General features: G+C 48.6%; 5 protein-coding genes across 5 annotated transcripts; 4 read left to right on the top strand and 1 right to left on the bottom strand.

Annotated features, from left to right (window-relative positions):
* The first annotated feature begins 312 nt into the window (after window positions 1–312).
* Window positions 313–1,460, top strand: BJ212DRAFT_1363726 (uncharacterized protein). Its single transcript, XM_041335995.1, has 2 exons — window positions 313–457; window positions 506–1,460. The coding sequence occupies exon 2, from the start codon at window positions 523–525 to the stop codon at window positions 1,084–1,086; it is 564 nt and encodes a 187-aa protein (XP_041191895.1). The 5' UTR covers window positions 313–457; window positions 506–522; the 3' UTR covers window positions 1,087–1,460.
* Window positions 1,461–2,056: 596 nt separating this feature from the next.
* Window positions 2,057–3,154, top strand: BJ212DRAFT_1447646 (kinase-like domain-containing protein; the record flags this gene model as incomplete). Its single annotated transcript, XM_041338428.1, has 6 exons — window positions 2,057–2,119; window positions 2,171–2,413; window positions 2,464–2,553; window positions 2,599–2,856; window positions 2,901–3,020; window positions 3,080–3,154. 6 exons carry the CDS (start codon window positions 2,057–2,059, stop codon window positions 3,152–3,154), a joined length of 849 nt encoding a protein of 282 aa, XP_041191894.1.
* A 1,541-nt stretch (window positions 3,155–4,695) lies between these two features.
* Window positions 4,696–5,843, top strand: BJ212DRAFT_1363724 (uncharacterized protein). Its single transcript, XM_041335994.1, has 3 exons — window positions 4,696–5,275; window positions 5,331–5,420; window positions 5,480–5,843. Exons 1-3 carry the CDS (start codon window positions 5,105–5,107, stop codon window positions 5,606–5,608), a joined length of 390 nt encoding a protein of 129 aa, XP_041191893.1. The 5' UTR covers window positions 4,696–5,104; the 3' UTR covers window positions 5,609–5,843.
* Window positions 5,844–5,926: 83 nt separating this feature from the next.
* Window positions 5,927–10,411, top strand: BJ212DRAFT_1274558 (TIP120-domain-containing protein; the record flags this gene model as incomplete). Its single annotated transcript, XM_041331165.1, is given in 16 exon segments — window positions 5,927–5,965; window positions 6,030–6,055; window positions 6,110–6,259; window positions 6,327–6,439; window positions 6,492–6,589; window positions 6,641–7,051; window positions 7,108–7,203; window positions 7,261–7,343; window positions 7,398–8,444; window positions 8,491–8,917; window positions 8,970–9,046; window positions 9,095–9,193; window positions 9,212–9,341; window positions 9,392–9,706; window positions 9,757–9,972; window positions 10,019–10,411. 16 exon segments carry the CDS (start codon window positions 5,927–5,929, stop codon window positions 10,409–10,411), a joined length of 3,720 nt encoding a protein of 1,239 aa, XP_041191892.1.
* A 206-nt stretch (window positions 10,412–10,617) lies between these two features.
* On the bottom strand, window positions 10,618–12,814 carry BJ212DRAFT_1447643 (FAD-linked oxidoreductase; the record flags this gene model as incomplete). The annotated part of the gene is made up of 8 exons (XM_041338427.1): window positions 10,618–10,746; window positions 10,882–10,976; window positions 11,038–11,519; window positions 11,573–11,635; window positions 11,675–11,761; window positions 11,827–12,086; window positions 12,140–12,406; window positions 12,461–12,814. 8 exons carry the CDS (start codon window positions 12,812–12,814, stop codon window positions 10,618–10,620), a joined length of 1,737 nt encoding a protein of 578 aa, XP_041191891.1.
* Between the last annotated feature and the right edge of the window lie 277 nt (window positions 12,815–13,091).

Here is a 13,091-nt window from a genome sequence, read left to right as displayed (position 1 = left end):
AGTCACAAGCACATTTCGTGTACAGTGTGCCTTGCACAGTACAGCATCCATCGTGGATCATCGAGTCTATTCATGCTTATCTCCTCTTCTTTACACACGAGCTTCATCTTTCTCGTCTCCACCACGCTCTACCGCCAATATCATTGTTTATTTATTTTTCGTCGACCAACAGACTCGTTTTTGGAGCACACCTGACTCCTACATAGCGACCTGACACTACTGAATATACTTAATGGCTCAAGTTCAACATTACGGAGCTAGTATCGTAAATGTCATGACATTCTTTGTCACTCTCCTCTGTGCTTCTCAAGTCTATGCATCTTGCACGTATTCGTGAGTTGTTCTCTCAAAAATTTCTTTCATTTCTTGTCTCAGATAAGATTTAGGTTGGATTCGACTGACTGCACTCCAACAAGCACCCCCACGTCGACTATCATCGGTGTTGCTATTGGCGGAAGTAGGTGTGATTTTTCAGAATAGTTGGCATTAGCTCAAACTGCAACAGTTGTTCTCGTGAGCATCATGGGCGTTGTCTACAGGATTCGTCGCCAAGCACTCCAACGACGTGCTGCCCAGACAACCTTTGTGTGTGGAACGCCCAATAACAACTATGGCAGGAGACAATCAAATGTGTATCATTCATACCCCACTCAATCACGATACCCTCCTGGCCTACAGTCATCAAGACCTGTCTCCGGTCAAGTGAATTCATTAAACCGACAGGGCATGACTTTAGCACCTTCGTTTCCTCAACCATCCTACCCACCCCCGATGACACACTCTGCACGCACGCGATCACCGACTATGCCTTCTCTAACCCACCACTCATATTCGAACCAGACCCCACATGTTTCACCCCCCTCTTCCCCAAATTCAACCCACTTACTACCCCCCCTCTCCCCTTCGACATATTCACGAGTCTCTGCTGATCCGTCTACTGTTCAAACACCATCTATTAGTGTCACTCCGGTAGCGAACACGCCTGTCGAGCGTCCATCACCTTCAGGGAATATGGAGATGCGTCCGTTGACTATGAATACGGGAGTTGAGAATGATGAACCTCCACCAGCTTATACCCCAATTTAACAGTATGTAACATCTTGAGGACTGTCGTACGAGATACCCGATTTTAAGCAGGAACTTATTACAATCTCATGAAAAGGGTGTGAAGAATGCTGTCCACTTGATTTTTCGGTGTTTTCTCATTGTTTCTTGATGATCCTATATCGTTTCACTGTGCTCACCCGCTAGAGCTTGCGTGTTTTTGAACCCCGTCTGTGTATCTATTACACACGATAGATCATGAACTTCTGGGACTTCAGCGCTTAAGGAGCAAGGCCGCTAACTAAAAAAAAGGCAGCCATCTATGTACATTCCTTCGACGAGATGAGCCTGAATTCATAAACGACCAAAAATCTTCTTTCCATATTGTCTACCTTTGGGAGCCTAGCTACGAGCCCTGATCCTGCACATTAATAAATAGTGACATGCATTCATGAGAAACCGGCATTTCGAATTCTTTGCATTCCAATTCACACACTTGACGTGTTTACATCTCAATCATTGGAAGTTCGGTACTTGCGCATCACCATGCCTGCTATCGAAACACAACCAGTTCCAATTTCTTCTCCTGTTCGCAGTATATCGAAGTCCATCGTTTCTCAGTACTCTCAGCTGGCCCCGAGGCTCGCTGTCGAATCTTTCGATCTCTCACCTTTTTCAGTACTGAAATGATGGTTTTCCGCAAGTTCGAGTTGCACGCTAACTACCTTTGATGTAGGAGTCATTCACCGGTCTTCTCGACGACGATATTCCAACATCCCTGTTGTTTCCGGACCCTCCAGAAATCCAGAAAAAAGCAGGCATGGTTGCGGACCTGAGTTACGACGTCGAGGTTCATCATCTCACCTTTGGGTATTGGAATCCCTCTCACGCCTGAACAATAGGTTAAGGATATCGCAGATCTTGCTCCCCATTTCAGGGATGGAGAAATTGAGGTGCAGTGTCTCCTTGTGCTGATGACCCTCGGAGGTACTAATAATCTTTGTAGGAGGTGATGGTCATTTCGCCGAAACCAAGATCCACTCATTCCTCCGGGCAAGGCGTGAAAGCCGGCGATGTGGGTGTTGTGAACATCGATCCCAGCTCACACTCAGACAAAGCCACGCAGTTCCGACTACTCTACACACTGTTCAAAGATTCCATTTCATCGACACATCTATGTCGAAAATGCGACGACTTCAAGCTCTATGCTATGCGAATTTTAAGCAAGGAGCGCGTTCGAATTCACAGTCCTCATGATCACATCCAACTTCAAATGGAAATTTGCCAGGAAATTCGCGAACTGCGATCTTCTTTTCTCTCACCATTCATCTGGATCTATGAGGATGGCCCTGAAATTCATTCCATCGCAGTATGCTTTCCTTTTATTATTGCGCTCCAGGTGCCAACAGTTTGAACCAGGAGTTTCATCCTAATGGCAGTCTCCAAGATTTGCTCGACCGCGACACGAGCCTTAGCGAAAGCCACGTCCTGCACGTGGCTTGCGAAATAGTAAGCCAATCCAACGACGCAATTAAATCTACTTATTTGCAATAGGTAGAAGCGCTGCAAATGCTTCACACTGCTGGCATAATTCACCGTGATCTGACACCATGTAATATCATGTTCGACGCGTCGGGACATGTGGTCATTTCAGGATTTGGTCAAGCATGCAGACCTGATTCAGCAGCCTTTTTGCTGTTGCCTGATACTGGTTTGTATTGTGCTCCTGAACTCATCCTAGGGTGGGCACATGATTTTAGTGTCGACTGTTGGAGTTTTGGCTTGCTGATGTACATGATGCTGTTCGGATCTGTGAGTTTACCCCATCAATTTCTCCATTTATTTACGCGTTTTAGCACCCATACGTTGCTGACAACGACAACGACAACGCTGCCATTCTGCAAACCAAGGTCCTTCACTGCTCGCCGGTGGTTCCCCGGACAGCGTCAGTATCAGCACAAGATCTTCTAGTCAAAGTAAGTTGGCGCAATATGTTGACGCGCGCGCGCCGTCTGATGTGCGTAATTGGGACTAGTGTTTGGAGCGCAATGCAGCTCTTCGCTTGGACATCAAACAGATTAGGGCGCATGCGTACTTCGGTGCTGTGTGAGTCTAACAACTTTGGGCGCTTACCGCATTGTTGAAGCTTGACGTAGGAATTGGAAGAACGTGACCAACAGGGTCGCCAAGGGTTTGCATACAAATTTGTGGGTGCTTGCTTGCTAAACTGACATTCGCTGTAGCACCCCTCGGATACGATGATGAGGATCCTGATATCAACTTACGACACTCTGGAGATAATGTGACTGTTTCAGAAGCAAAGAAAGCAGCAGTCCGTACAGAAGACGAACCTTTGACCTCGACCGAAGAGAGACTCGTGGATTCATTCACCCCCATGCCACAACGAATAGTAAAAACCAAATCTGGATCTCTCAACGCGCATCAAGATACCATTCTGCAGAACCAAAGGCGCATCTCTTCACAAAGCACTCGCCTAGAAATTGTACCTGAAGCTTCTGACGAAGAGGAATCCCTAGACATAGGTCAAGCGGAGTCCAGCACGCAAGATTATGTACGACGTTTCAGGCAACCTTCTGCAGTCATGGTCCTAGGACACCCTCCAGCAGGTCCATTATCGTTGTGGGATGCTCTTGATTTGGAGATCAGCTCTGTTTCCTCGCACTACTCTAACCCAAGCACAGCCAGTCGTGAGGAGCCACGAGAGAACTTCGGCACGCTGCGCAAAAGTCGGTCAGTAACCTTTCAAGATCGGGCCCGTTCCAGCCTATCTATCGCAAGCACTGTCCCTTCTACCAAATTGCATGTCCGAAACAAGCTCCGCAAGAGGATGCGTCCTGCAAGCACCCCTACACTTAGGTCTCCTCACCTTGATCCGCTACTCAAGGAACTTCCCCTTGGCGTCAAACAGATCGGCTACGGCATTGGCTTCAGCCCTGTGGAACCCCTTTCTTCTCGCTCGAAATCAGTTTATCGATCCGCTGTCCGCGCATGTCAAAATCTGGTGCCAGTCATACGTCGCAAAATCTCTAGAAAGATTCTATCAAAGCGCGAGGCACCTACGCCGATAGACTCAAGTAGTTCCCGTGACGCGATGGTAGTAATGCGTGGACTCTACGGGCCAACCTGGACGCTTGGCATGGGGTCTCTGTCCCCTTCTGCGGCTACAGACACACTCTCGGCCACAACCAACGACTCGGAAGGCCCAGTGACGCCAGAGACCCCGTTCTTTGCACAAACGATAGGAATAGTGCACCATGGGTCTTCCACCCTTCGCTTGGTACCATCCTCGGGTCTTCAGCCTTTTATATGATGATTTTCAGCTTCGCAATTACGCCGCATTTCATTGATATCGATGTTCCCTTCAGATTTTCCCATTGATCAGTTCCCTTATCCAATTGCAGAACTTTGTCATAACGTGGATGTCTTAACACTCGCCTGTGCATTATCCTTGTTGTAGTATGCATGTAATTCCTTGGCCTTTTGTACATGACAGTGGTAGATTCGATCATATATGTGCGAACTCTCGAATGTTCAATAGGCAGACAGCAAGACAAGAGAACTTATAGGGAAGACAGTCACAGTGGCTGTGCCGCATGATCACGAGGTAGTAGCCGAACCCTACTATTGTTGCCACTCAATCAGCGTTCAACAGTATGCAGGTAAATAGCAATGACTGACTGTGGACTTCATTTAGGCAGCCACCCCAGAGGTGACAATGGGTGCTATCGTGACCAATGGAGAAAGCGGCTCAAGTCCTTTGTGGTGGTTGGTAGTGGTCGGTCCTTCTAGAACAATATGTTCGATTTTCTCGGAGCCACGCCGTCATGGACTCCATTGTATTCCATCAAAGCTGAAAGTGGCAATGGTCCTTTTCTCTGATGTGGCAATGCGAAGTCACCACACGGTCCACAGCAGCTGGGTATATATCAAGAGTCTGAGTTGGTTCTGCAGAAATAACTTGGTATACCCGCACTCAAATCCCTCGATCGATCATAACTTCAGAGTTCCCCAATTTCTTACTCCCTGATTGACCTCAAATATGTACACAGCCCCCAAGAAGGATCCTCGCAGTATCATGGGGACCGACCGAAGGCCAAACCCACTGCGCTTTGTGAATATCGAGGAGTGGGACGATGGTGCCTACGGTGATATATCATTTCAAGAATCCCAGCCGGATACTCTCGACGAGCCATGGCCATATAGATTTAAGGTAGCATTGCATTTCTAACTCGACTCCTTTGTTCCTTTAATAACCTGACTACCAGAATGGTGACAATGTGTGGATCCACTCCACAGGTTATGACTGGTATCAAGGGAAAGTTGCCGGCCAGCCCAAGGCTGCCCAGACAAAGATGGTAAATCTCTTGATATAATTGTCGGACTGCCCTGCTGACCTGCGTTTTGTGACTGGCAGGGTGACGGACTTTTTTGGCCTGTCACTTATAATCGTAACAAGCGCAGATATGCAGCACCTCTCAATGGCGAGTTGAAGCCTGATACTCCGCTAATAAGGGAGATGTTGAAGGAGGCAGGCGTCTTGTAAGGTGCTGGCACCTACTGGACGGCTCAATGATTCTCCGCCATATAAGTAGTATTTATGTTCTATGTGTGATGACCGGTATTGTATTGTACCTAATTATCGCTACCATTGTCTATTCGTCAACGTTGTAGCGTCTTATTGTTTGTCGTTCTTGGTTCTGTAGTCCATTGTCTGCAATTGGAGTAGTAATCCAAATTACAGTCGCTAGTGTGACGTGCGTGACCGAAATCTATCAGTATTCTAAAAGTACGTTGTGTGGCTCCTGTCTGCCAGCTCCTACAACGACAACATCTTAATCCACGGCTTCAACAGACGACCACCATGACGAAGACGTATCTTATGAACAGCTTGATCGAAAAAGTTAGTTCTTCAAAGTTTGCTCACTGAGATCAACTGAGCTCTTTGCAATCTCGATTGATGATAGATGCAATCTCCGGACCAGGACTTTCGGTGCGCGAGGTCGCCCAAAACATATATCCTCGTGTTTTCTGAAGTTCTCGATAGATTTATGGGTCTAAACGACCTGATGAGCGAGATCAAACAAGATCCAGCCAGCTTCATTGGAGACGAGTCTACCGAGACGAAGGTCCTCAAACAGGTACTTTCCCTGGTGGAAGATAAGATTTCGGAAGTCAAGAATCAAGCTGTCAAGTGGTATGGCCCACATCTACTATATCTCGCTCTTAAGACTCAAGACTTCTATGTGGTACTGTGCATTTAGTCTGGGTCAATTGATCAAGATCATCCGCGAAACGCAGATGGAACTCGTGGTTGACAGCTTAATCAACTTCTCAGTGGGGAAAGATGATGAACTGCGTGATATCTCTGGCTTGGGTAGGACATCGAGATCATTGGCATACCTCACAATCTGATAACAAATATCCAGCATTGAAAACAATCACCTCTGAGTTGCCACTGGAAGGCAAAATCACTCCCAGAGCATGCGCAAAGCTCGCACCAAAGCTTCTACAGCAAGTTTCGAATGTAAGTTTGTTCCGCCAATATTGGTCCTGCTCTTGACATGATCACGTGTAGACGGAAACTCCACCAGAGACTTTGATCGAGACACTATCAACGCTATCTATACTCATCACTCGTTTTCCTGCCCACGTGTCTGATCCAGCCCTTACGCCGCACCCTCTGCCTGCAATAGCGCCGCTTCTTTCACATTCTCGTCCCGCTGTACGAAAACGTGCTATTCTGACGCTCTCACAATATGTCCCTGTAGCTCCTCCTGCGCTCGTCAACGATCTATTGCAGAACCATATCCTCCCATTCCTTTCACCTAACGCTAGCCTCGAAAAGCAGCGCACGACTGTGCATCTGGTTGCTGCTATCATACGGCAGGCACCGCAGCAGCTGACGTCAGTATACAACGACATCATACCTGGGGTCGTCAAAGCTGTCCAGAGGGACGATGATGAACTTCGTGAAGGTTGTCTTCAAGTTCGCAAATGTTTCTTTTTTATCAACACTGTCCTCCATCGCTCATGTTTAATCAGGCTCTTGAGACGCTACTCTTGAGATGTCTGACAGAAGCGGCACCGTTCCTAAGCTCGATAGTACAGATAGGAAGCCAGTTTATCAAATATGACCCGGTGAGTTATGAATTCACAACTTTGTATGGTTAGATCCCATCTCCCATCTGTCTACAGAACTATGCTGGGCAGGATGATGATGAAGACGAAGAGATGGCAGATGCAGATGACGAGGACGATGACGACGCCGATCTTGATGAGTGAGATCTACATGATTGTTTTATTTGCTTATTTTGCTCACAATGCGCATTTAGGTACTCGGACGATGAAGACACATCGTACAAGATCCGGCGTGCCTCTACTAAACTTCTAGCTGCTGTTATCACTACTCGTCCAGAGCTTCTGACTTCGCTGTACAAAGAGGTGTCGCCTGTGCTAATATCGAGGTTTAGTGATAGGGAGAAAACTGTTCGGCTCGAAGTATGGGCAACTTATGGTGTTCTACTCAATCAGACTAGCATGTACGGCGGCCTGCCACAATCTCAGGAGAACGATTCCGCCATTAGGAAGAGGAAAAGAGATAGCGAAGAGAGGATGGATGTCGAGGAAACACCATATACCCTTCTGCGCTCACAGGTTTCTTCATTATCCAAGGCCTTGCTCCAGCAACTCAAGTCCCCGAAGACTCCACCACCGATGCTTCAAGCAGGCTTCCAGCTTCTGCATGCTCTGCTTGGCGTTCTTCCTGGTTGCCTTTCCAACCAAATTACGCCTATTGCTGCAATCTCTCAATCCGTGCTGCTTCAATCGCCAGCGACTTCAACTTCAGCCCTTCACCTTACATGTCTCTCTTTCATCGCATTGTATTTTGCGACGCATGCTCCGGGGACATTTTCTGTGTCACTTCCTACTCTGTCACCTGTTCTTTTGAAGTCAGCTGGAGAGAAACACCCTCGAGTTGCTTCAGAAGCCTTCCGCGTCTTCTCTGCTTTACTCAATGCGACGAAACCCGTAAAGAGTGGCGAATGGGCGGAGCGTTTGTACGATCAAGCTTTTCAGCGCCTCAGTACTCACGACACAGATGCCGAGGTTCGTGGATGCGCTGAGGACTGTATTGCAGACCTATGGATTTGCGCTCCCGATATCATCAAACCGAAAGGTGGCAAGGAATGGCAAGCTATATGTCGGACTACGGGTAATACAGGGGGAGCTGTTAGAGTGGTCACGAAAGTTTCGAGGGACGTGGAAATGAGTGATGACTGGGTGAATAGTTGCGTTGAATGGATCATGGGTCTACTTAAGAAGAGTGAGAGGGGAGGAAAACCAGAGATATTTGTCGCCCTCGATACTCTTCTAAAAAGGTCAGTTCATCTCTTGGGAATCTGGAACCAGCCTCATTTTGTTCAGATATTCGTCTGGCATTCCCACCGGTCTGCCACCCACTTTGGTCCCCCAGATCAGGCCATACATATCGACGACAGACATTTCCTTACTGTCTCATGCACTGACCATCATTACAGTGTTACTCGAGTTATCTCCGACCACTACTTTTCCTGCAGTTGAGCGCGAGCTCCTTAGCGACATCTATCAGATTGCACATTCGCCTCTTGTTTCAGGAGCTGCTCTCGATTCACTTCTGATGTTCTTCTCTTCGTTGGTGCAGGCTGATAGTCAAATTGCAACCCATGTTGTCCCCAGCTTGGCAACAGCAGTGGAAAAGGCCAACAAGTCAGACGCCAATTTAGCCAACGTCGCTAAATGCATTGGCCAAGTTGTCCAGAGCGATCAGGGAGTGGCAGCAGGAACCATTGCGGTTTACTCCAAGTATATGAAGGTCAGCCCAGGCAGAGTAACCTAGCGCATTTCTCACATCGTGCTGCTTCTAGAAATCTTCAAAGGCAAAGTTCACCACTCCTGTTGTGGTATTAAGTCTGCTGATTGTTGGAGAACTTGGCCGTTTTATGTATGTCAGATTTTCAGTGTCTCCGTTCCATCGATAACTCTGTCACAGCGATATGTCGAAGCAACAAGATACGTTTAGCAATACTATCGAACATTTCGCAGCAGAAGAAGAGGAGATTCGTGCTGCTGCTGCATTCGCTGCTGGCAAGTAAAGTCTACACGTTAGCTGGATACATGGATTGACGTGCCTAGGAAATATTGCTATCGGAAATCTTCATCAATTTTTACCTGCAATCCTCAGAGTTGCAGAGAGTGATCCGCACAAGAAGCTGCTGTCGTTGCATGCATTGAAGGAGGTCTGAAATATAGCCTTTAGTGTCAATTTGTGTTCTGAGAATCAGTCTAGGTTGTCACGCATTGCTCGCATGGGCAACTCGAAGGTGTTGCAGAGCAGCTCTGGGTACCCCTTTTTCAATACTCGGAGGATGCGGAGGACAGTACACGCAATGTTGCCGCTGCCTGTCTAGGCAAACTTACTACAACACATCCCACACGATATCTCCCACAACTTCACTCTCGCATTCACGACGAGAACCCCGCAGCACGCGCCACTGTCGTATCTGCCATCCGACATACGCTCGCGGAGTCATCGCCATCGTACGACGAGCTTTTGGCATCGCTCATCATGGACTTCTTGGATTTGATACATGACAAGGATTTGGTGTGCCAGTTGCCTTCATAAATTTGAATTTCCTGACACGAATTCTTCAGAATGTCCGCCGCCTTGCGTTGTCTGCTCTCAACTCTGCAGCAAGAACGAAGCCCCACCTCATACGCGATCACCTTCCAACTCTGCTCCCGAGCCTCTATGCGGAGATGAAAGTCAACCCCGACCTCATTCGTACGGTCCAAATGGGGCCCTGGACACACAAAGTCGATGACGGTCTCGACGCGCGCAAGACTGCATGGGAGACACTGTACACCCTTGTAAGCTTTTGCCACACCCGTATTCCCCTCACTCATGTATACCTAGCTCGATACCTGCCTCGCCAAACTCGACCTGTCGATCTTCCTCTCGCACTTGCTCGCGGCCATCAGCGATCCGTCGGACGAGATCAAAGTGATCGGGCACATGCTCCTTGTACGGCTGTCAGCGTCTCCGACAACATCCATCGCACTTGCGCAGCGCCTCGACGAACTTTCACCCTCTCTTGAAATGACGATGCGCGGGACAGCCGTCACTAAAGACACGGTGAAGCAGGACATCGAACGTGCGGCAGAGCTACGGAGGAGCACGATGCGTGCTGTCGCTGCCCTCAGCAAGATCGACAGTGCGGGCAGCGCGCCGAAGTTCGACGCCTTTGTGGAGGAATCGCGAAAGAATGAACAATGGGGCCTAGAATTCAGGGAGTTACTTGGACACTGAAGGATTTCACTATGCAGGCAGTATACGCTATATCTATTTTTCAGTGCTCTCGTAAGCAAAGCGCAAACCGTTCTTGCGATTAGGATATCTGTTTCGTCTCCAAGTCCGTAGTTACCTGAGTCTACATGCTAGTACTTACAATCCTGCCCTTTGCTGCATCAAAATTCGTGTTTCACCCAATAAAAATTTGACGGGCTCAGATTGGTCTATGACACAACCAATCCTTTCATCTTCTTCCAAATGAGAGCCGCAGCCTCCTTTCTCTCTCTTGTGGCACCCCCTGCTCCGAGGACGCTCTTGTTCTCAATCGCCCGACGTGAAAGGTAGGGCATGACCTAGACATGACAGCGTGGTTAGAACCATCATTGAAACTACAAACAAGAATAGCACAGCAAAAGAAAGACTCCATGTGTTGATATGGAAAAACCAATCCCAAAGGGAATACTAGAATAAGAAATAAGGAGACTCGCCTGCAGCAGTGCGCCGAACGGGACATACTTGATCACACACGGCCTTTCACACCGCGTCCGCCCAACGAGGTAATTCGTCAGCGCATCTGACATCCCTGCATATCAGACAATGAGTTCATGCTATATTGGACAAAAAGCAAAGAAATATAAACGTACCATACAGCTGCCCAAATGAAATCCTCTCACCAACTTCAAGCGGGATCCGCACCGCGTCTTCTTGCACCCCATGGACGCCAACACGCTCGACGACTCCCAGGCCCTTCTTAACAAGTTCTTCCAGGATGAACTCGCACGAGGTCCAGTTATGCGTGCCAAAAAAGATACCAATGCCTGGTGCACCGAATCGGCCGGAGCGGTGGACGTCTTGGGAGACTGCATCGATCAGCATGGTCGCGCAGTCGTAATAGCATTGGTCCGTCGCATCCTTCGAGGGTTGAACAGGAGGTTCAGGGTCGGGAGATATGGAGAGCGAATGTGAGTGTTTTGTTAAGTAGGGTCCGACTGGAGAGCCAGCTGAACGAGTCTGCTGATGGGCAGCAAGCTCGTGTGGATGATAAGCTCCCCGGACGAGTTTCACTCCAAGCGCATATCCTCTGGCACGGGCCAGCGCCAGGGAGTGTGCGAGGTGCGCGGGCATGCTGTAATTTGAGCGTGAGCACGCTTGATCATTTGGGTAGATCTGAGTACTGACCGTCGTAGATAGGCTTGATAGGTCACATACACGAGAGGCTGCACTCTGTCGTGCATAGATTCCCTCGCGGATGGAGAGGATGTCCAAGAGGTGATGTCCCACCACGTCCGCCGGAAGCCACCGGAGGGGAGCTTATTGAATCGCTCCATCAACGCGTGTCCAAATGCGTCGATGGCGGGTTGGTACCAACTATGATATGAAGAGGTAATGCAGTGTGTGAGATTTAAAAAGCAGTCAATAAACTTGAAACACACCTATGCTCTGCATCGATGAACACTCTTACTCTGCGTTCTTCAGCATGTGTGCAAATCCGCACAAGGTCGTTGTATAGCTCTTTCAGGTCATGAATGTCGGATTCCGTTAGTGTTCCTGTTGATATAGAGGAGTGCAAAATGGAAAGATCAGACGGTGAAGGAGTTCCTGGAAAGAGCACCGGCGGTTCAAGCGGTGCTCGAGTATTTGTGAGGTGTGTTGACAGGTTGATCAAAGATTGGGCATTTGGAAGCATGGCAGTCTGGGCGAAGACCATTGGCATCGTGCTCCTAATGTGCAATACTCACAACTCACAACTTTCACAGCAACCCAAGTCCGCCTCCCCATGTGTCCATTCTGAAGTGCATCCCTTCCGTCCTCGAAATCGGCGGAGGCGTTGATAGTCCTTATAGTTTCCTCTATGATACGCTTGTGTACGGGCTGAGGCCTTTCCATGTTCGTTTGACCCGCCGCCTCCGTCTCACCGACTTCAACGGAATAAGCAAAGAGAGCACCTTTGTTCTCCGCACGGAGAGATGCAAGCAGCGGTAGTGCACCATTGGCCGTGTCTGCGCCGACAAACTGCCGACCTGGTTATGGCTTCAAATTAGACAACGAGGAACAGATGATATGTACCTGATGGAAGAAAGTAGCTCGCACGAAACTCTCGACTATCTTATTCACTCCAGGGATACCGAACAAGATGTCCAATATTGTCGGTGCCGCATCAACGAGGGGAGCGATACTGCATGTCCCGTACACAATATACGCACGCACCAGATCCGACAGTGTACGCGTGTCAAAGGGCGCTGGTTCAATATTTGAAGCATCAGTGTAGAATGCGTAGCCCAGCACGGAGGTAGTCAATGCGCTGGAAAGCACTAGCATGTGTCCCAGTCGTCTGAGACGTGCAGGTGGACTCGGAACAGTGGAGAGAGCTCGAGTGCGAACAAAGAGACGCAACGCACCACTACGAATGATCATGCTCATGGTTGTGGGTGGGGAAGAGATGTGCTTGAGGTTGATCCGGGAATGGAGGCTCGAGGTTAGCTCCGTCCGATTGACGCACACGTACGGGCGTTACAGGAACACGAAGAACGTCAATCACATCAATGTATAGGGTCACGGCATGCTAGAAGTCCCGAGCAAGGTTATCGCATTCGCCTACCGGAACGTTCCACATGGAGATTTTCGTCATGTTTGTAACTTTGCAACCAGACTCCTACCGTGTGCATGCGTCCTAGAGTAGCCAATAGAACCACATAAT

This window comes from Suillus subaureus (genome assembly GCF_016647635.1).
Source record: "Suillus subaureus strain MN1 chromosome Unknown BJ212scaffold_21, whole genome shotgun sequence".
NCBI classification, from domain to species: domain Eukaryota; kingdom Fungi; phylum Basidiomycota; class Agaricomycetes; order Boletales; family Suillaceae; genus Suillus; species Suillus subaureus.
This window is presented reverse-complemented; position numbering and strand designations above follow the sequence as displayed.

What these genes read in the sequence shown, in the direction of transcription:
- BJ212DRAFT_1363726 (XM_041335995.1), top strand. Translation starts at nt 523, where the DNA reads ATGGGCGTTGTCTACAGGATTCGTCGCCAAGCACTCCAACGACGTGCT.
- BJ212DRAFT_1363724 (XM_041335994.1), top strand. Translation starts at nt 5,105, where the DNA reads ATGTACACAGCCCCCAAGAAGGATCCTCGCAGTATCATGGGGACCGAC. An exon ending in CATGGCCATATAGATTTAAG is followed by an intron (nt 5,276 to 5,330) that starts GTAGCATTGCAT and finishes CCTGACTACCAG; the next exon opens with AATGGTGACAATGTGTGGAT. An exon ending in AGGCTGCCCAGACAAAGATG is followed by an intron (nt 5,421 to 5,479) that starts GTAAATCTCTTG and finishes TGTGACTGGCAG; the next exon opens with GGTGACGGACTTTTTTGGCC.